The sequence below is a fragment of the Podarcis bocagei genome, assembly GCF_964188305.1.
Source record: "Podarcis bocagei genome assembly, chromosome: 16".
Lineage (NCBI taxonomy): Eukaryota > Metazoa > Chordata > Lepidosauria > Squamata > Lacertidae > Podarcis > Podarcis bocagei.
In genome coordinates this window covers 38,310,336-38,333,503 of record NC_138142.1, presented here as the reverse complement: position 1 = coordinate 38,333,503, position 23,168 = coordinate 38,310,336, and the positions used below count along the sequence as shown (strand labels likewise).

Below are 23,168 nucleotides of genomic sequence, written 5' to 3'. Positions count from 1 at the left end.
ACCAGTCCCTATTTTCATCTGAGAAATGTTGGAGGGTTATATGTTTCTGGAGGATGTGTGACCTGGACTGAGTCCCAAGAGCCCAGTATACAATCTTGAGGGCTGCAACTGTCCCACTGCACCTGAAGTTCCTCATCCCTGATCTAGTACTACCTGTTTTGGGGAAATTTCAGACAGGTTGGAATCTCAGTTTGCTAGAGACAATCTAGTCCTGCCCTCTAGAGGGCAAGCCTGCTCCATATTCTGTGTGACTGATGTCCCTTATGATATACGAAGACCACTTTCTTCTCCACGCTAAAGAAAGGAAGGTCTTTCAGCCACTCCTTAAAGGGCATGGTTTCCAAAACCCCACCACCATCCTGGTTGCACAAAAACATTATAAAACATCAGCTTGAGAAGTCATCGTTTGCTTTATTATTACGGAAATATGCACTTTGACAAATGGATTTTTTTCCTAAATTAAAAACAAAACACATTTCACACATGATCAAAACAAGACTTTCTTTAAATTATGATAAACATTATTTTAAATATATCAGTGTTTAAAAACGCAATGCGACCTATGAGCTAAATCTTCCAGTCCCCATTTCCTCCCACTGCATGAAGAAGAAGAAGAAGAAGAGTTTGGATTTGATACCCCGCTTTATCACTCCCCTTCAGGAGTCTCAAAGCGGCTAACAATCTCCTTTCCCTTCCTCCCCCACAACAAACACTCTGTGAGGTGAATGAGGCTGAGAGACTTCAGAGAAGTGTGACTGGCCCAAGGTCACCCAGCAGCTGCATGTGGAGGAGCCGAGATGCGAACCCGGTTCCCCAGATTACGAGTCTACCGCTCTTAACCACTACACCATGCAGCATGTGGCTCTGTGGTTGTTTACTCAGAAGTAACTGCTGTTGAGGTGTAGAGTACCTCCTCTTTTGTGAGGATGCTTAGGATTCGTGGGTTGAATCCATCACAGTGCCGTGTGAATGTTACTTTCAGCTCAATGATTTCTGCTTGTGCAATTGAATGTTCTGCCCCTTTCGTCCCTTAAATCTGACCCATGGGTTCTTCTGCCAATCCTCTGGAACAGGTTCTGGGAGGCAGAACAGAGGAAGGCAAGTCACATTGCACAAGCAGAAATCCTTGCAATGATGTAATAGTATTAGTTGAAGACCACCCATCACCTATAGTTAGTGATGATACCTGATCCCGGCCTCTTGATTTCACATTAGATTATGAGTCCATTTACACTACAATAGCAAAATGAAATCAAAGCAGAGCTGAACGTAAGAAGAGCTCTGTTGATCAGGCCAAAGGCCCACCTAGTTCAGTTTCCTGTTGTCACAGTGGCCAAGTAGATGCCTCTGTGAAACCCACAAGTGAGACAACAACTCTCCTCACTTTTGATTGCAGTAACTGGTATTCAGAGACACACCCTGGTCTCTCTATAAGGCACCATTTCTTCTGTTCATTTGCGATGCCCCGTCAAGAGAAACAAGACCAAAGACAAAGGATACAATTAAGGGCATGTAAACACTGCAATCAATGGAATGCAGGGTTTTCGACAGTGTACAATTAGGTCCCTGTGGGACCTAACTGGGCACAATAGTACAGAAAGCACATCTTGGATATGTCTTTCAAAGAATTTAAGGGAAAATAATATTGTCCATCTATTTGATAGGTGTTTGGGATGAAAGCTCTTCTTCATCAGCCAAGCCACGAAGGCCACCTCTTTATTCCAGCTGTCTCTTGTACAATATGCATGGAGGAATTCAGTAAGATGACTGATAGCTTGAAGTGCTGAAGCCATGGTGGTATTTGGAAAATCTGGAAGTCTTGGCCAAAATGCTCCTTGGAGTTATGGAGCGGCTGTACATCTCAGCCCAAGGGCGGGCAGGCCTTCTCATATCAGGCAGAGGACGTTTAATGGTGGACAGCGAGCTGGTCCTGGTGGCAAGAGCTGTTGAGGTAGCTGGATCACTGTTGCTGCACAGTGCCTGTGGCTCAGGAGCACATGGGGTAAGTGTTTCCACTTTGCACGCTTCTGGGAAGACTTGGAGGATTGGTCCAGGAAGGTCAACTTCAATAGGAGGGGGCTGGATGACAATCTTCATCTCTGGTCCTTGGGAGACGCATGAAGAAGAAGCACCCAACACCCCACACACTTTAGTGCAGGATAAGGCACGTGCCGTCAGGGCTTTGACTTCCCCTTCTTCGCCACTGGTGATGGCACATCGCTCTTCACCACTGGTGATGGCACCGGCAGTGTCACACGGGTTGTAGACCTCCACTGTGCACTCCTCTGCAGCAATTTCCAAAATAGGGCCAGGGATGGTGACCTCAATCGGTGGTGGGTATATCACCACTTTGGAACCAGGACCTTGTGTCACACACGCCGGTGTGCTATTGAGACCGCATGGGACAGAGGTAGAACGAGTCATACGCTGTGGGGTAAGGGAGCAGTCAGAAACTGATGTAGAGCGGGCGATGGCATGTGGCTGGGAACCACTAGGGACACAGGGGTTTGAGGTCTGGATGAGGCATTCGTTGGGGTAGCTAGTGAGGACTGCACCTGGGATTGTAATGCAAACGGGAGGTGGCTGTATCACCACCTGCGAGTCAGGGCAGGTGGTCGTACAACACGGGGTGTCTCCACCGGAAACAGCACGCAGACCAGAAGATTTAGTGACAATTGCTTTGGAAGATCCATCACCGCACAGCTCGGAGCCATTGGTGATACACGACGTCTGGGTTTCCACCAGACATTGGTTAGGGGCTGTGGTGAGGCTCAGTCCTGGTAGAGTGAGGACCATCGGTGGTGGATGTATCACCACTTTTGCATCCGGGCACGAAGTGACGCATGGTGTGGTGACGCACTTCACACCCGATGTGGACATTCTGCTGGAATGGATTTCAGCCTGGAGACAGAAAATAGATCAGGGAGAAGCAGAGTTAGTTTGGTGTTCTGAGGCTATTTAAAAAAGGACATACAGTACTTGGATGGAGCTACCATATTTCCATCCTCATAAAAAGTCTATTAGTCTCAGAGAAGTGATTGTAGCTTTTCTCTCAATTCCCCATATGCCTTTGTACAACCTCAAAGCCCCCAAATTTACCTTGGAATTTCACTCTTGGCCAAATTCAGAGTCAACCGGAATGTGAAAACCCTCTTCCAACCCCTTCCAGTGTTGTCTGTCTACTTACAACAGGTTAGGGGAACCTTTGGCCCTCCGAATGTTGTTGGAATACAACTCTCATGGTCCCTGGTCATCAGCTATGCTGGTTGCTGGAGCTGATGGGAGGTCAACAACATCTGGAAGGCACCATTTTCCCTACTTGCTTTCCTATAAGTTTATCAAGTCCAGATTCTAAAATTTCGTAGACATCCATGTCTACAAAAACAGTTTTAGCCCTGCTGATCTTCCTAGACTACAACTCCCATCAACACTTCTGACTATTGGCCAGACTGGCTTCTGGGGCTGTTGGGAGTTGGAGTCCCACAGCATCTTGAGAAGGGCCACAGTTTTTCCATCCTTGAATATAAGGATCATCTAGAGAAGTTGTATTGTGAGTTGGTGGTGGGGAGGAGAATGCAAATAATAAATTAATAAATAATCTTCCATCTGTGTTCTTCAAAACTCTACACAAAAGGAAGACTCTCCAAATTCATTACAAACGCTTCATGTGCCTGGCTGTTCTTGCAATTTTGGTGGACCATGGAAGAATCTAGGGAACCAGGGCCCGTGGCTCTCTGTCACTCACTTCCCGCTGGAAATGGCAATTGCACTTGCTCACAAATGACCAGCCTGCCTCAATTGCTCCAAATGAATCCTTTCCTGCCTGCCTGGGATTCTTTGTGACATTCCTAATGATCTGTTTGAATTTCTTCTGCCTTCCACATGGCTTGCATGGCTGGTTATTATGCTGACTTGCTTACATAAAGCAGCCCCATGGCCATTTTGGAAGCATCCTTTCCTCTGGGTGCAGATCACATTCCAAAGGGTACACTGTCCTCCCTACGTCCCATTGCCTGCTCACAATTTCCCCTTCTCCTTCCTTCCTTCCTTCCTTCCTTCCTTCCTTCCTTCCTTCCTTCCTTCCTTCCTTCCTTCTTTCCTCTGATTCCTTGACTTCTTTGCGAGTCCAATTCAATGAGGAGCATTGTGAATTTGGTACATACCTGCTTCACTCTTGCTTGACACTAAGGAACTCATCACCTATGTGGAGTTACAGGGCTATTGCCCCTGGCTTTATATGTGTTAGGAGAGCTCAGGCACTCCCTGATTATTATTATATTTTCTCTCTCTCCCTAGCTTTCTCAGCATTTCTAATTATGTCTCACCAGCCCAAGCAGCAACCTTTGAAAGGCCCAGATGAGATCAGGGATGCATCATAGAAGTAGACGCAATGACAGACCGGTTAGGGGAGGAAAGTCATCTACAAGATGGGTGTTTCTACAATGAGGAAACAAGTCAAAGGGGAAGAAGAAGCATTTGTGGTTTCTAAATTAGAGGCTGGAAAAGGTGTGTCTATATTAAGGGTTGGACTTCAAAAGAAATGATAGGGTGAAATTCCCCAGTCGGGCTTTCAAATAGAAGACTAAATTACCCAACCCCCCCAAGAAAATAGTTCAGTTCAGCAAACTTCACCAAAGTTTGAGCTAAATCAGCAACGCCATTGACTGTGCCCTCCACACTTTGCAGGGTCTGTCCTACCATGAGGCAGTGTACAGCAACCATTATAGGGGGATGCTTGGCAGCGGGAGCCCTCAGGTGCCCCCCTAAACAACAACCCAAGAAAGGGCCATAGCTCAGAAGTAGAGCATCTGTTTTGAATGCAGAAGGTCCTACGTTCAGTCCCTAGCATCTTCAGATAGGGCTGGGAAAGAAGCCTTGTCTGAAGTTCTGGAGAAACACAACCAGTCACCTTAGAGACAGTACTGACCTAAATGGACCAATGGCCTGATTTGGTATAAAGGAGATTTCTCTATGTTGGACAAAGAGATGCTGCCAATCAATATAGACACCAATGGTTGGACTTTGCATAAGCTAGCTTAGAATCATAGACTTTTCGAGCTGGAAGAGTTCCCAAGGGGAACCCATCTAGTCCAACCCCTTGCAATGCAAGAATCTCAGCTAAAGCATCCATTGCAGACGGTCATCCAACCTCTGCTTAAAAACCTCCAAGGAAGGAGAGTCCTTAACCTCCTGAGGGAGACCTTCCCACGGCCGAATGGCTCTTACTATCAGAAAGTTCTTCCTGATGTTTAGTCTGAATCTCCTTTCTTGTAACTTGAAGCCATTGTTTCGAGCCCTACCCTCCAGAGCAGGAGAAAACAAGCTTGTTCTCTCTACATTCCTATTTTCTAAACCAGACCTTTGCTCAGAACCATGAGGACTGGAATCTTACTGTTATTTTGAAGGTGAGGGCTGCATAGTTCAGTGGTTCAATCTCCAGGTAGGTCTCCCTGCCTGAATCCCTGAAGAGCCACTGTTGGTCCTTGCAGACGATGCTGAGGTAGATGCACGAAGGGTCTGGCTGGATATAAGACAGTTCCTAACCCACCTGCTACCCTCAGGTTCTGCGGGGGATGGCATTCCATTGCCAATGATGAGGTAGCCAACTTCTCTATATGGAATGTTTGTGTGGGGATATTGTATTTTCCCAAATGCTCTGAGTCAGCCTGGCTCCCCTACCTGTGGAATGTTCTCCAACACAAAGCTTTTATTTTTAGAATGCCAGCCTATTTAAGTTCTATTCATGTCTCTTAACATCATTGCTATTGTTTTCTTTTCTTTTCTTAGTTTGTACAGAATAATGAAAATCTGGCTGGTTTTAGCTTTCATAGCCGGTCTATGTCTTGTTAGATTGGACGACGACATCTTGATGTGTGTCAACATTCAGTTTTGCATCTGAATGGAATAATTCTACTGTTGCAGAGGTGGTTTTTATTCATGCAATGATTTCATTGAGTTGTTTTATGGCATGCTTTAGTTTTAACTCTTTTCCCATTCACAACACCCATAGAACTATTATTATTGTTTAATTAGGGTGGCTCATAAATTCAAGAAATTCTTTTGTTTGCTTATTAACCCAGTTTATGGCCTGCCCTTCATTACACTGTCATCTCAAGGCAGTTTCCAATACAAAGTCTAAAAATGTAAAACAATAAAACACATCAACATAAAATCCAGCATAAACAAAGTTTGATGGGAAAGAAATTGCTTTGCATAAAAATGCATCCCAATTTGTATCACTGGCATCTCCAGGGAGGGTTGGAAGAGGCAGAAGGGTTGCTGGCAGTCAGTGTAGACAATACTGAACTAAATGGATCAATGGTCTGATTTGGACTAATGCAGCTTTTCATGTTTCTGTTTATGACAGCTCTTTATTCAGAATGATGAGGACTAGAATCTTAGAATTATTTTTGAGGAAAGATCCATAGTTGTAGAACATCTGTGTTATATCCAGAAGGATTCCAAGTTCAGTCCGCAACATCTCCAGGCAGGGCTGGAAGAAAACCCAGTCTGAACTTCTGGGGAGCCACTGACACTCAGTGCAGACAAGTCCACTCCACCGGTGGGCGGTGTTGCGGCACAGCATCTGGGACCTCCCAGTGACCCAGTTGGAGGATGGAGGGATGCCACCCATGTCATGGGGACTCCCAGCCGTGTCACACCCCCAGCTGTCCAATCGGCACGGCTGGGGGTGTGGCTACAGAGGGTCTTCTCGGTAGAGGCGCCCGCCCTGTGGAACACCCTCCCATCAGATGTCAGGGAAATAGGCAAGTATCTGATTTTTAGAAGACATCTGAAGGCAGCCCTGTTTAGGGAAGTTTTTTAATATTTGATTCTATTTTTAATATTCTGTTGGGAGCTGCCCAGAGTGGCTAGGGAAACTCAGCCAGATGGTGGGATATAAATTATTAGTATTATTAGTATTACTACTACTACTGCTACTACAAGCCGTTTAAACTGCGGTATGGCTTGGGGGTGTCCTCCGTTTGCTGCCCCTCCTCAATAAGGGTATCCTATTAAAGGGATCCAGGGGTGTGGATCATGTCCAAAGCCTGGGCATAGTATAGGGCCATGCCATGACCCCATAGGGGACCCTGGGGGTGCCCCTATTTGACGTTTGTCATAGGGCTCCCCTTACTGGTGGTTTACCCTTAGTGAGACTCCCTGCAGATGGGCAGGAGTCAGGATATAGTCTGGTTTCACCCAATGCTTAATCCAAACCACTCAAATCAAAGTTGGGGCCTATTTTATCCCATTAACCTAAAATATTCATGTCCGTGTGTTTATTATATAAGGGAACTGCGGGACAGGGGCCTTGGCATGCAATATAGAATTAACTAGACTAATGGTCTGATTTGGTATACGGCATCTTCATGTGTTCTGCTTGGCCACCATGAGAACAGGATGTTGAATGAGATTCACCTTTGATCCCATACAGCAGCCAGACTCTTCTAATGGTCTTAATGAGAAGAGGAAGCCTTCAATACATAAGGAGTGACTTAACTTCTGAGAAGGAGCCCCACCTCCATGAAACCTAGAACTTGAAGCTGCTTAACTGCCTCACTGTGTAACTGGCACAGAAGTCTCATCAGGAAGAGGTCGAGGAGGAACCTGAGAACCTCCATCCCTCTCCTTCCTAGTTCTAGTTATCTCCCGCTTAGACTACTGCAATACGCTTTCTGTGGGGCTACCTTTGAAGGTGACCCGTAAACTACAACTAATCCAGAATGTGGCAGCTAGCCTGGTGACTGGGAGCGGCCGCTGAGACCACATAACACTGGTCCTGAAAGATCTTCATTGGCTCCCAGTACATTTCTGAGCACAATTCAAAGTGTTGGTGCTGACCTTTAAAGCCCTAAATGGCCTCGGCCCAGTAGACCTGAAGGAACGTCTCCACCCGCATCGTTCTGCCCAGACACTGAGGTCCTGCACCAAGGGCCTTCTGGCAGTTCCCTCACTTTAAGAAGTGAAGTTACAGGGCCTTCTCGGTAGTGGTACCTGCCGTATGGAACAACCTCCCACCAGATGTCAAAGGAAAAAACAACTACCAGACTTTTAGGAGACATCTGAAGGCAGCCCTGTTTAGGGAAGCTTATAATATCTGAAGGACTATTGTATTTTGATATTTTGTTGGAAGCCACCCAGAGTGGCTGGGGAAAGCCAGCCACATGGGAGGGGTATAAATATATTATTATTATTATTATTATTATTATTATTATTATTATTATTATTATTCCTGAGCAAGGGCATTGTGATTGAGGGGAACCTACCTAGCACGCTGCACACCTCAATATATGCCGTGAAATGAGGGCACGGGTAGCAGAGGTGTAGCAATACATAAAGGAGAGAATCTTTGAGTAAGCTCCAAGATGGGCGTAGTCCGCTTATCTGAATCATGCACTACTGGAGTGAAAGATGGGAATGAGATGCCCACACACAATTGTGACAGATGCAAGAGGGAAATATCTGCGTACCCATTTCACAGAAATAAGAATGCAAATCCTTTCTACGCTATCTATTGCAAAATGCAAATGCTGTGTTGCTTGCATCCATCAGGAGCTGTGTGTTCAGTTATGGTGGAACCAGTTCTATGGCGCTCCCTCCCTGCTGAGATCAGCAAGCCACCTCCCTGTTGAACTTCCACCACCTTGCGGAAAAAGACTTCTTAAAAATCAGCAGCTATCTTAAGTCATTTCTGAGTTTATCCCAATGGTATTTCTTTAGCATACCACGGATGACTGTAGCTAAGTGGTATACAATTGATCAAAATAAATAGATGGATATGTAAAATAAACTCATCTGTCGAAAGGGAAGCTAACTTGACAATTCAGAGAGCATTTGAGAGAAATGAGAGCGTGGTGAGCAGGGCGTGGATGGCATTCCAGAAGCTATCTTAATTGCTAAAGGGCTAGTCTCATCATCTCAAGAACCAGTTTAGGCGGGTTTCCAAAAGCAACACTTTGACTTCTGAACAAATAAATGAGTCGGTTTGGAGAAGCCTGGGATGAAATGAATATACAGAGCACGGGATTCATCTGTTGTATTTACTGGGATATGTTTGCCAGAGGGAGAAACTGCAAGTATCCTTGATGTAAAGCAGTTCCTTGCTCATTTTTTAATTAAAGTGAATGCACCTCACTCCCATTTAAGACCTTCCTTTAAATTTTAGACTACTAACAGCAAAACCCGTACTATGGTTGACATCAAAGAACTGAGTGCAAGTCAGCATCAGGGAATAGGTGACTTTCCAGTAGCTGTTGGGCTGTGTCTCCCAGCATCCCTGGCCATTCACTGTGCTACCGGGACTGATGGGATTTGGATATTTGAAAAATCTAGGGGTCCACAGTTTCTCCATCCTTGACCAGAGTCTCCTCAGGATGCCCTTATTATTATTGCCAATTTGTGATTATTTGGGTGATTATTCACTTCCGATACTAACAGAAGTACTGTTTTTGGGGGACAGGGGGCGGGCTGGTGTGGAGGACTCCCTGGTCCTGAATAGGGTAACTGTGCCCCTGAAGGACCAGGTGCGTAGCCTGGGAGTCATTCTGGACTCACAGCTGTCCATGGAGGCGCAGGTCAATTCTGTATCCAGGGCAGCTGTCTACCAACTCCACCTGGTACGCAGGCTGAGACCCTACCTGCCCGCGGACTGTCTGGCCAGAGTGGTGCATGCTCTAGTTATCTCCCGCCTGGACTACTGCAATGCGCTCTACGTGGGGCTACCTTTGAAGGTGACTCGGAAACTACAGCTAATCCAGAATGCGGCAGCTAGACTGGTGACTGGGGGCGGCCGCCGAGACCACATAACACCGGTCTTGAAAGACCTACATTGGCTCCCAGTACGTTTCCGAGCACAATTCAAAGTGTTGGTGTTGACCTTTAAAGCCCTAAACGGCTTCGGCCCAGTATACCTGAAGGAGCGTCTCCACCCCCATCGTTCTGCCCGGACACTGAGGTCCAGCGCCGAGGGCCTTCTGGCGGTTCCCTCATTGCGAGAAGCGAAGCTACAGGGAACCAGGCAGAGGGCCTTTTCGGTGGTGGCGCCCACCCTGTGGAATGCCCTCCCATCGGATGTCAAGGTGATGGACAACTACCTGACATTCAGAAGACATCTTAAGGCGGCCCTATTCAGGGAAGCTTTTAATGTATGATATTTTAGTGTTTTTTGGTTTCTGTGGAAGCCGCCCAGAGTGGCTGGGGAAACCCAGCCAGATGGGCGGAGTACAAATAATAAATTATTATTATTATTATTATTATTATTATTATTATTATTATTATTATTATTATTATTATTATTATACCAGCAAGAGTTTAAGGGGTGGGTATATAGCTTTCTTTCCAACTGGTACACAGCCCATAACCTCTTGCTGATATCCTGTAAGTTTTTACACAGCAGATGCTCCTGTTTTGCTCCTCTTTTCTTGAACTATAGCACAAAGTGCCCCTCCAGATAATGCAGTAGCAATAGAGAAACGCTACAGAACAGCTCATAAAGCAGAATAATACCACAGTATAAGTCACCACTATTGCACTCTTATTGCATCAATAACATGTTTCAGAACACATCTACCAAAATAAATAGATTACAAACAAGCAAGCAAACAAACAAACAAACAAAAACACCAGTCTGAAGTGGCCACAGATCTGTGTCCATTCCCAATCATTTCTAGAGTCAGTATCTTGGAAACCTGAATAAGATATCTACCTAGTTATTGTCTAATGCTATATTGAAAATATGAATAGAACTTGATCAGAGATCAAGAGGACAATCAATTTAATAAAGAACGGGGAAATTCTATAAGTTACTTGAAAGAACACTGTAAACAATTAAAAACATTGGCAGAATTGTTAAAAAAAAGCAAACACTTGCAATGAAGCGAGAATTATGGTTACAACTGAGTTTTAAGAAAATATGGAAAATATGATACAATGCAGTTTGAAAAGAATATTTAGGGAAACCATGGAGGGGTGGAGGGAAGTCTTGGGATTCTGATAATCCTACTTGTAAAATGATTATGATTTGAGTATGATGGTAATTGTTAAAAACGAAAGCGAATAAAAAGAATTTTAAAAGAAAAAGAAAATGTGAATGGCAGGCCATCTGAATTTGTATTTTCCAAAGCAGGGTGCAATTTCTAGCCAAATGGGAATCAATGGAGGAATTGATAAATGTGGTTGTCTTTGTACCATTAAGGGTATCTTGATTTTCAGCCATGAAAATCAAAAGTGGAAGGAGACAGAAAGAGAGGATAGCAGAAGGATGCTGTCAGGAAGGGAGGGGATGGGAATGGGAGGTGGCTCAGTGGTAGAGCATCAGCTTCGCAGGCAGCCCCAGGTGAAACCCCCAGCATTTCCAGGTAGGGCTGGGAAAGGAAGTTGCCAGTCAGTGTAGACAATTCTGAACTAGATCGACCAGAGGTCAAACACAGTAGAAGGCAGCTTCCTAGGTTCCAGTTAAAATACAGAGAGGGGACTGAAGACTACATTGGAATGATGGAATTGTTGACAAAAGATCCTTGCAAGTGAAATTCAGAATCCAACAGGGGATTCCTTCTTTGAATGACTTATGTGGTTTTACTGGAATTTCTCCCCATCCCTGTTTCTCAGCTATACTGTATCACCACCACCAAAAACAACTACAGAGAGAAGAATAAGAATGAGTAGGTGTATTAAGAAGAAGAAAAAGTTTGCAAAGATTCATCCTATGGTTTCCCATAAGCATCACTGAATTTTGACTTTTTTCCGCTGCCAATTGTAGTGAACACCAACAGACAGTCATGTACAGCAAAACACATGCATGCCCACTCAGATTTAAGCCTTAGGGACTTAGATCCCAAGATGCATTTAGTGAAGGAAGTTCACAGAAGGAAAGTTTCTACTCCCTTGTCCTCTCTGAAGCTACCTGTGGCCTGGGGATCGGGGCCTCCAGACCATTGTGGAATGAAGAGGGAGGTTCATGAATGAAGGAAGCAGTGGGAAGCTTCCTTGTCATGACCTTACTCAGCTCATTTTAGATTCTAAACCTGGTTTGAAACAATCCCTCTTCCCTAGCAAAAGCCAGCAAACCACCCTAGGAGGACCTATCTGATTCTCTTGAGAAGTTTTTAGGGGGTGCAGGAGGTGGGTTAGGAAAACAACTTTTCTTCCTTAAGGTATCTAATCTTAGGATCCACAGAATTGTAGACTTGGAAGGGATCCTAAGAGTTATCTTGTCCAAACCCATGGAATCTAGTAATATCCAGGAGTTATGAGTGCTATGTCCCTTCCTTAAACAATTAAACAAAGTCATGGATAAAAAGGTAGCTGTCAATGGTCCAGATTTTGACTGATGTGAAAGAACATAAAGGGACAAACAATTTGACTATCAACTCAAGCATTACAAAGAAGAAGTGCGCTTACACAAGAATAGAGGAATCTGCCTTATATTGAGTTAGAACACTGGTCCATCTAGGTCATTATTGTCTACACTGAGTGGCACTTGCCTTCCAGGATTTTAGGCAGGGGTCCCTCCAATCCTTACCTAGAGATGGCAGGGATTGGACCTTGGACTTTCTGCTTATACAACAGGTGCTCTGTCTGAGTCATTCAAGATGCTTGAAGAAGCATTCTTGTTTTAATCCAAGGTGCTCCCATTTCAGTCAACTGGACTTTTCACAAAATTAGCAGGTCCTAGATGGGCTCCTTGTTGGGTTGTGGGGGGGCAATTCAGAACGGAAACAGTCAAAGAAGCATCATAAGCAAGCTCATGTCAAATCAGGCTTACCTGGTTCCCTCCGTGGCTGGATTCAAATAAGCTCTTTTTAAGAGTCATGACAAGCTTTTATAAAGATTCTCAGACAGCCTTAAGGGGATGAGGCAGCCTTTGAACACAAAGGTCTTAATTATATCCCGGCCAAAATTTGCTCCACGCGGCTCAATTTGCTCTAATTGTCGAGAAACCTGCTTGTGATCTTCTGCTTTTTTTATTCTTTGGATGAGACGTGATGCTTGTCTTACACATGTGGCTGTTTTATAGTCAGGAACAATTGAGAACACATTGCTTCATGGGCTTTATTATTAGCCTAACCTCAAAGCGAGCTCTCTGACCACAGTGCATTGGCCCTTCATGTTATTTATGGGAATCATTTGGGAGAAGTCAGTTGCATAGGTTTTCTTTTGCCTAACTCAGAAGATACCCCTGAGCGAAACTGATTCCCAGAAACTTCCTGATACAGCCGCATTAAGTTTTTTTCAACCACATCTGAGAGATTATTCAAATGACACTCCATTTCCCCCCTACATTAAGCTTCATGCAGTCTCTGAATGTTCCACCACATGTGACTTCAGGACACAGTCTGAAGTCTTTAGACAAGGGTGGGCAACTGGTGGCTCTTGGTTGATGTTCAAGAGCTCTGGGCAAGAGATCAGATCAGGCCTCTCGCAGGAGTGACCTTGTCCCTCCTCTGGTGGTCCACTGGGCAGGGAGATAGACAAGAAAGGGTGTCGGGGAGAGAAGAGAAATAGAGAAGCAAAAACCTTTGGGGAGAACGTAGAGAGGAATGGGTGAGGAGCCATTGCAAATGTCAGCACGGGAATTGTTGGGATGAAAGGCCATTCCACAAACTGTTCCTTTAATTGCCTCCTCTAATTTATTCAGTCCCACGTTCCACACTAACTGAATCCTCACCAAACCACAAAGATTTTCTAACGTTAATTATGCAATGGGAGCATCTGCAGGTTGCTACAGGTTTGGGTTGCTGCTGTTCTTTTGCATATCCCCACCACCACCAGAAACAGAAGAACTTGCTGAATCAGGCCAAAGATCCATCATAGTCCAGTGTTCTGTTCTAACAGTGGCCCAACTGATCCCATGAGAAACCCACAAGCAGCACATTTGTGTTTCCCCAAATGGAGAAGCTCTCATACCAAGATGAAGGTCTACTGGGCTTGCGTGTTGAGCACGCTGTTTTATGGAAGTGAGTCGTGGGCAACTGACACCCGCCAGGAGTGATACTTCAGTGGCTTTCATATATACAGCATCAGGAAGATTTGGGGCATCACATGGCAGAGTCTCAAACAAAGATGTGCTCTTCCAAGCCTACATGCTCAGCATGTTTATACTTCTGTCTTAGAGACATCTAAGTTGGCTTGGTCATGTACATAGAATGGAAGGTGGCAGGATCTCCAAGGATGAGCTTTACAGAGAGAGGCTTCAGGGACTAGGCCTGTTGGCAGGCCAACTTTGCATTACAAACAGGGCCATCTTACCCATAGGCACTAGGGGTGTGGGACACCCAAGCTCTGGGCTCTCAGGGGTTCCAGGCTGAGAGTCCGGGGCCCAAGAATTGAGTCTGGGGAAGAGCCCACCCATTGGTTGGAGCACCGCGGCAGGTTCTTCTGCTGCAGGCAGCTCTGCGCTGCGAGTTTGGGAGTGACCGAGCCAGCGAGATGCTGAGGCGGCCAGCCGGCTCCGTCCTCCTGAGCACCTGGGACTGGGCAACCGGAAAGGGGGGGGTGGGCAGATCTTTGCACCCCGGCACCCTGATTACAAAGATGTCTGCAGTCATGACATGAAGGCTGGCAACATTAACCCTTCCATCCTAGACGACTGCAGTGCTTAGAGACAAACAGTCAGTTCTTGTATCCACAGTAATAACCAGAGAAGAAATGATCACTGGGAGGAGCATGGTGTAACTGTACAAGAGAAACCAGATGCCTTCTTCTACTCCAGCTGCAACAAAATATATCTATCCCATATTGGTCTCTACGGCCACAGCAGGCGCTGTAACTCTGCAACAGTTTGACTTTACCTCCAATAGCACACTCTTCCATTGTCTCCCAGACAGATGCCAATAAAATAAACCAGGGGTTTTCAACCTGGTCCCTACTGCCCACTAGTGGGCATTTCAGGACTCTAGGTGGGCAGTAGGGACTTCTACGGCACAAGCTGAATCCTCCTTCCATTGAGCGCTGGTGGGCGGTAAGGAAATTTTACCATCAAGAAAGACACATTAGTGGGCGGTAGGTATAAAAAGGTTGACTACCCCTTAAATAAGCAAAAGCAAAGAATAAATAAATGACAAGAGAAAGAAACCAACATAAACCAAGACACCCCTGCTCCTGAAGATGCAATGGATAGAGAATGATGAGTGTCTAAGTCCAAAGCATAGGAAATAAAATTCCACCAGATTTCATAAAAGCATTCTGGATCTTCTGAACTTCCTGGAAACACACAGTTTATATGAATCCCCATATTCTTGTGCGAAATAGCCAAATACATTTGCTTTCCAGGTTTTCTATGGCTGGGAATTTGAAATTCTAGTTGCAGTTAACATCCTGGTCAAAAGCCCTTTAGAGTGACAAGCATTCATGTTGTCTGTCCACGTTTTTAAAATTGCCTTTTAGTGTTGTAATATGCCCTGGGATCTTGGGTGAAGGGTAGGAAATAAATAAATAAATAAATAAATAATGAGGTGACAATTCAGCTCAAGGTGCTCATATAGAATGTTATTTAGAGTGACTGTTACAGCATCCCTCTGATGCAAAGTCATCTGGCCTTAGAATAAAAATGTATAGCTTATGAAGCAATATCCTGCAATCAAATAAAAGAAACTATGAATAACTTTGCAAGTACTTAGCAGGCCCAATTCAAAGTGCTGTTTTTCATCTATAAAGCCTTAAATGGCTCAGGACCGCACTACCTCAAGGACCTCCTCTCTCCATATGAACCTATGCAGACCCTGAGATCGTCCTCTGAGGCCCTTCTCCATGTGCCTCCTCCATGAGAGGTTGGAGGGTGGCAGCATGAGAACAGGGTCTTCTCTGCAGTGGCTCTTCTTTTGTGGAATGCTCTCCCCATGGAGGTTCAGCTGGCTCCTTCATTATATATCTTTAGATGCCAGGCAGAAACATTCCTCTTCAGCTAGGCCTTTGGCTGATTGGCTGGTTGACACCCAATGCCCTTTGAAATGTGTTGTGGGAGGGGGAATTATTGCTTTGTTGTTATTGTTGTTGTTTCTGCATCCAGCCAGCCTGTGACATATACAGTGGTACCCCAGGTTAAGTACTTAATTTGTTCTGGAGGTCCATTCTTAACCTGAAACTGTTCTTAACCTGATGCACCACTTTAGCTAATGGGGCCTCCCGCTGCCGCTGCGCTGCAAGATTTCTGTTCTCATCCTGAATCAAAGTTCTTAACCCGAGGTAATATTTCTGGGTTAGCGGAGTCTGTAACCTGAAGCATATGTAACCTGAAGTGTATGTAACCCGAAGTACCACTGTATAAATGTAATAAATAAACAGTAATAAATAATGAATTTGAAATTGAATACATGATTCACCATATCAAAAGTATTGGAAACTGCCGTTCTAATGGAATGATCTTTCCTGGACAAAATGCTATAGAAGGAGAATTTTCATGCAATGATGCATATGATCAGAACCAGATGGCTTTTGTTTTGGAGTGGGGTGGTGGTGGGGAATATTTTATTGATGCAGATCTGCACCAATGCCCTGCACATTAGGGATAAAAACAACAACACACCGAACAATTTTCATATCTGCTACTTTACTTTTATTGCCTCCCTGCAAAGAGTGGTTGCTCAACGCACAGGATTTCACAGGCGAATCAGTAAGCAATTGCACAAAGAAGCGATCTTGATGCAACAGTGTGTACGCGGTCACATCAAAAGCAATTGTTTTGCTGTAGTGCTTTTTATCAATGAACACATCTGCATTGGCAATATGGAGAGGGCAGGAAGACCAAATAGACAACAGAAGGATGTGAAACCTGTAGGTTTAAATTTACAGAGAAAGGATCACGCCAGCTGCAGATGGTGTTACAGTGCTCCTCCCTTGCTGAGCAGACCCATTTTTGCAAGCAATTATTTTCAATTGAATGCCCCCTTTCCTGTTATTTTCACAAATATATGACTACTATTTTATTAAATTTTCCTCTAAGGAGCTCAGTGTGATCACAGCACTCTCTTCTTCCCCATTTTTATCCTCAAAACAACTCTGGGAGGTAGGTTAGGTCAGAAGACTGGCCCAAAGTTACCCAAAGTTTCATGGCGGAGCAGGGATTTGAAACTTGGTACCCCCCCCCCCACTTCTTAGTCCAACACTCTAAACACTATACCACAGGCATGCGACTTCCTCCTCTAACATGCAACTTTTTGTACTAATTATTGGGCTGGAAATAATTAGGGGGGAAATTTCGAAAGATGGAAATCTCACAGCACAGCTGCATTTGAGGAAGCGTCAACTAGGTAGGTTCATATTAAAAATGAATATCTCTCCAGTAACTATGGCAAACCAAGATATGAGACATCAGGTCTATTAGAAGGATACAAGCCCATTAAGCTCTGCATTGCACACTACAAACTCCCACATATGTTCTATTTCATTTAGCTGCTGGAGGGTGGAGTATAATTTAGGATGTGTAGCAAGAAGACTCGCTAAAATGTGTGAGCTGTACTCACATGTAATAGCCCATGGTAATTATGGCCCGCTTCCATGTACACTCACCAAAGCAGCCCCTCTGCCTGCTACACCTTCAGTATGATGTGTGGTGTGATCCAAGCCATGGGCCTCCCTCCAGCCATTGAAGAGAAGGTAATGCATATGGCCACAACAGTTTCAAGTTGCATTAGGCATGGTTGGAGTGAATAACATAAGAATCAGGCCAATGGTAACCTGTTCTCATAGAAGTCAATCAGATGCCTATTTTGTTGTTGTTGTTGTTTAGTCATTTAGTCGTGTCCGACTCTTCATGACCCCATGGACCAGAGCACACCAGGCACTTCTGTCTTCCCCTGCCTCCCGCAGTTTGGTCAAACTCATGCTGGTAGCTTCGAGAACAGTATCCAACCATCTCGTCCTTTGTCATCCCCTTCTCCTTGTGCCCTCCATCTTTCCCAACATCAGGGTCTTTTCCAGGGAGTCTTCTCTTCTCATGAGGTGGCCAAAGTATTGGAGCCTCAGCTTCACGATCTGTCCTTCCAGAGAGCACTCAGGGCTGGTTTCCTTAAGAATGGATAAGTTTGATCTTCTTGCAGTCCAAGGGGCTCTCAAGAGTCTCCTCCAGCAGCATAATTCAAAAGCATCAATTCTTCGGCGATCAGACTTCTTTATGGTCCAGCTTTCACTTCCATACATCACTACTGGGAAAACTACTATGGAAAGCCCCAAAGCAGAACCTGAGTGCAATAGTGTTCTCCTCACTCACCATTCCTGGTAACTAGAATTCTGCCTCTGGCAGTAGATTTTATGCTGCCCCACCACTGCTACAAGCAGCTAAATGCATGAGTTGGCAGACAGGAGCAAATGAACTACCTTCTACCAAATCAAACAACTGGTTCTCCAAGCTCTGTACCAGGGGTGCAGAGGAGGCTGCACCAGGGATTGTGAGCCTGGGGCCCTCCAGATGTTGTTGGAGTATGACTCCACTCATCCCTGACCATTAGTCATGCTGGCTGGGGTTGATGGGAAATGGAGAGTCCAAATATATTGTTGAACTACAATTCCTTTCATCCACGACCACTGGCTCTGTTTTCTGGGGCTGATGAGAGTTGGAGTCCAACAATATCTGAAGGACCACAGGTTGCCTATCTGTACTGGGTCTCCAGATTTTCAGACAGTGGCCAGTCTTCTCCAATCCTATCTAGACACCTTAGATACCTAGATACCTCCCATCAGATGTCAAGGAAATAAGCAACTATCTTACTTTTAAAAGACATCTGAAGGCAGCCCTGATTAGGGAAGTTTTTAATGTTTAATGCTGTATTGTGTTTTTAATATTCAGTTGGAAGCTGCCCAGAGTGACTGGAGAAACCCAGCTAGATGGGTGGGGCATAAATAAATAAATTATTATTATTATTATTATTATTATTATTATTATTATTATTATTATTACACCTTCAACATGTAGAGCATGTGCTCAGTCATTGAGCTATGGTTTCCAAAAGTATCAAGATGACAGAAAGTCAGGGCATATGCCTTAAGAGTAGAAGATTGCTCTTCATTCAAGGACTATACCTGTGGTAGTCTATGAATAGTGGTTAGAGAGCCTGATGAGCAGTGGTGAGTCTGGGTTCAAATTCCACTTAGCTGTGAAGCTAGCTGGGTGTGACTGGGGCCAGCCACTATTCTACCTAACCTAGGATTGTCATGAGGATGAAATTGTGGTGGTGGGAAGACTGTGAACCTGGTACTTCTTGAACTCCTTGTAGAAAGACTAGGATAAAAATGTCATTAGTTATAATTATTTAAACTCCACCCTGGCTTTCATGTGGAATCATCTTGCTTTATATTCTGATGAATCACTTGACTTCAGTCTTCGTGGAAGAAAGAAAATGAGAACTTGCTGTCTAGTATATTATTACCACATCTGGGCCAAGAGCAAAAAAGTGAGTTGAAGTTAATGGTTTAGGGAGACGCACCTATTATTCAAGGGCTGGGAGACAACAGGTCTCCAAGGCACATGGTGACTGAGGCATCTGTCTAGGGAAAGCCAATTATGGGAGGCAGGAAAGAACAAATTATTTCTGCAGGTGCGCTTCTGTTCCATCATAGAATTGTAGAGTTGGAAGGGACCCCAAAGATCATCTAGTTCAGGCTTCCTCAACCTCAGCCCTCCAGATGTTTTTGGCCTATAACTCCCACGATCCCTAGCTAGCAGAACCAGTGGTCAGGGATGCTGGGAATTGTAGTCTCAAAACATCTGGAGGGCCGAGGTTGAGGAAGCCTGATCTAGTTCAACCCACTGCAATGCAGGAATTTCAAGTAAGTATCCATGGCAGGTTGCCGTCCAACCTCTGCTTAAAAACCTCCTAGGAAGGAGAGTCCACAACCTCCCAAGGGAGTCTTACCCACTGTCAAACAGCTCTTGCCATCAGAAAGTTCTTCCTGTTGTTTAGCCAGAATCTCCTTTCTTGTAAGCTGAAGCCATTGTTTCTGGTCCTAACTTCTGGAGCAGGAGAAAACAAACTTGCTCCATCTTTCATGTGACAGCCCTTTAGATAGTTGAAGATGGTTATCATATCTCCTCTGGGTCTCCTCTTACCCATGCTGAAAAACCCCAGCTCCCTAAAGAGTTAGACTAGAACATGGTGCTGATATACTATGGCTGATACACCCCATATGGGACAGCTGCATATTCTTGCATTGCATGGGTTTGGACTAGATGATCCACAAGGTCCCTTCCAGCTCTGGAATTCTATTATTCTAAAGTGTTCCTCACAAGGCTAGGTTTCCAGACCATTGATAATTTTACTAGCCCTGATCTGCCAATGCTCCAACTTTTCAATATCCTTCTTAAATTGTAATGCCCAGAAATGGACACAGTACTCCAGGTGTGGTCTGACCAAGGCAGAATATAGCAGCATTATTTTTCCCCTTAATTGGGACACTAGACTTCTGTTGATGTAGCCTAGAATAACACTAACTTTTTTGCTGCTGTATCACTCTGTTGACTCTTGTGCAGCTTGCGGTCTACTATCTTATATTTGTCGCATGTCTTATATTTGTTCTGCTGGTTATTAATTAATTAATTTGCTTATTGCCCTTCATCCGAATATTCTAGGGTGGTTCACAACAGAAAACGCAAAACGAGAATACAAAATACGTAATAAAACAAAAGCAAATCAATAACACCCCCTCCCCATAGATACTTGTAAAAGCCACAGAATGTTAATCAGTCAGATGCCTTGTTAGAGAGAAACATTTTTGCTTGGTGCCTAATGATATGTAATGAAAGTGCCAGGCAAGCCTTCCTGGGGAGAGCATTTCACAAGCAAGGAGCCACTGCAGAAAAGGCCCTTCAGACTTCTCCTGGAGGAGGCACATGAAGAAGCGCCTCAGGGGGTGGTTATTCCTGCCTAAGTGCAGAACCTTACATTTGCCCCTATTGAAATTCAAAATGTTAGTTCGGACTCGGTTCCCCAATCTGTTAAAATCATCTTCGATCCTGCTTCTGTCTTCTGTAGAATTAGCTACCTCTCTCAGTTTTGGTGCCATCTGAAAATTGGATGAGCACTCCTTCAATTCCCTCAACCAAGTCATGTTATAAGGATGTTGCACAACAATCGACCCAGGACAGAATCCTGTGTCACCCCACTTGACACTCTCTTCTCCCCCAGGATGAGGAGAAACCATTAGTAAGCATTCTTTGGGTTGGGTCAGTCAACCATCACAGATATGCTTAGTTATTGGTGAATTCCATGGAGCTTTGGTGACATTTTGATCACATCCTCACCATGCATTTAATGCACCTGATGAAGATCAGGGAATAGCTATTTGCTCCCCACAAAACAAATAAGAACAAAATTTGTTCCTCCCCGCTCTCCCCCTCCACCCACTTTTACGTTATTTAATGGACTATAACAGCAACAAAACTTGTTCCCCTCGGGGGATCTAAAAGGAATTTGGCTTGGCCTGGAACTGACTGGATGCTGGAATCCTTGGACAGTTACAACCAGAGCGTCTTTGAGTTTTAGTATGGTAGGCTTGGATGAGGAAAATCAAGACCAGGGTATCAGAAAAATGTTTCACATGGAGAATGTCATAGTTCAGATGCAGAAGATATCCCAAGATTTTTATATAAAAAATAATAATTATGACATTTCCCCCTCACTTTTTCTCCAAGGAGCTCAAGGTGGTGTCCATGGTTCTCCTCATACTCAATCCCCACAACAGCCCTGTGAGGTAAGTTAGGCTGAGGGCAGTTACTGGCCCTTGTTTTAGCAGACAACTTTGCATAATTCTGCTACATAACCACATGTATGAACTCCATCACTACTCGTAAAAATCAAAAATAATTTTACAAAAGTAGGTACAAGGAAAAGGTCATCTCTCCTAAGTCCAACCAACCAGGCAATGAGATTGAAAAGTGGGAGGAGCATCTCTAGATGGAAGCTCCCATTAAATGCTTCACTTTTCTCCACCCTCTATGTTTGAACATAGTATGCTGAGTGACCTTAATGATCAGCTGGATAGCTCAGCTGGTTAGAGAGTGGTGCTGATAATGCCATGGTTGCAGGTTCAATCCCCTTATGGGACATCTGCATATTCCTACATTGCGGGGGGTCAGACTGGATGATCCTGAGGGTCCCTTCCAACTCCACAATGCTATGATTCTAATCCTAGCTGGAAATTGGCATTTTCTCTGCCCACTGCATGATGTTCTTTCTCTTTAGGACCTTGAAGCACACAAAGCCCTTCCTGTTGTCTTTGCCAGCTTCTCTGGACACCCAAGCACATCTCAAACCCCACCTCCCTTGGAAAATGCTAGGTGCCAGATTTAGAGGCATGGCCACCTAGTTTCATCCCTTGGACCAAAGGTTTCTGCTCCCCTTCATAGGTTGTCATGCACAAAGGCCCCTGTCCATAGCCTCCCACTCACTAAGAATATGAGCCAGAAGGACAAAGCTTTCCATGCCAAGCAGAGAACCCTCCCTATTCCACCAGGAAATGGGGGAATCATCCCAGAGACTCGCTGAAAGATCCCAGGGCCTCTGGGGGTAAGCTTTCATTCCCTCTTTCACTGAGTTAAAAGGATCTCGGATAATCAGGGTAGGACATACCTCAGCCTGAGTGCTTCCTCCGTCAGTTTGTAGACTTGATAAACCAGGTACCTGACTCGGCATACAAAATTCTTTTTCTTCCGTAGAATCTCCCTTCTCAATAACTTGTGTCTCCCTGCTGTAATCTTCCTCCCACGCCCGATAAGCCATTTGACTTGCTCTTGGCACATTTGATGCCATGCTCATTATCTCTCAGCCTCCAGCGAATCTGCTTGCAAATGAAAGCTGTTGCTGATGTTTGGGAGATAATGACAGGTAGGCTCTTTATGTAAAAAAGGAATAGATGTGTTGCATCGCTTTGCTTGCTCTGCTGCGCATGGGAAGAGTGCCCTCTCTAGGGGGTGAGAGAAGACAACAGCGTGATCCCAACAGCAGAACCTGCGTGACCTGTAATGCAGTTAGTGATTCCGGGAAGATTTTTAGCAAATGAGTCAGTTGCTGGCTCTGCACGCCTTCTTTCACTGGCATACCACCAAAAACAAAGAAGAAAGGTCAAACCACAAGTATGGAATAAGTGAATTTGTTGTGGTCAGTGACTCCTGTGCTGTCACCAAAAAAATGCATCAGTAGCAGGTGGCTAAAAACAGACAAGCAACAACAGCAGCA

General features: G+C 44.7%; 1 protein-coding gene across 3 annotated transcripts; it reads right to left on the bottom strand.

Moving 5' to 3' along the window:
- Positions 1–855: 855 nt before the first annotated feature.
- On the bottom strand, positions 856–22,784 carry LOC308575640 (uncharacterized protein). Of its 3 annotated transcripts, none has more exons than XM_081174403.1 (2): positions 22,563–22,784; positions 856–2,901 (listed from the first exon to the last, which is right to left on the bottom strand). In XM_081174403.1, the coding sequence occupies exons 1-2, from the start codon at positions 22,746–22,748 to the stop codon at positions 1,756–1,758; spliced, it is 1,332 nt and encodes a 443-aa protein (XP_081030529.1). In that variant the 5' UTR covers positions 22,749–22,784; the 3' UTR covers positions 856–1,755. The 3 variants fall into 3 exon arrangements, with proteins under 3 accessions (XP_081030529.1, XP_081030530.1, XP_081030531.1); XM_081174404.1 differs by lacking the exon at positions 22,563–22,784 and adding an exon at positions 12,767–13,006; XM_081174405.1 differs by lacking the exon at positions 22,563–22,784 and adding an exon at positions 4,164–4,606.
- Between the last annotated feature and the right edge of the window lie 384 nt (positions 22,785–23,168).

Excerpts from the sequence above, each read along its gene's own strand:
- LOC308575640 (XM_081174403.1), bottom strand. The coding sequence starts at position 22,748 with ATGAGCATGGCATCAAATGTGCCAAGAGCAAGTCAAATGGCTTATCGG. Across the intron at positions 2,902-22,562 it reads GAGGAAGCACTCAGGCTGAG|GCTGAAATCCATTCCAGCAG; the intron begins GTATGTCCTACC and ends TTCTGTCTCCAG.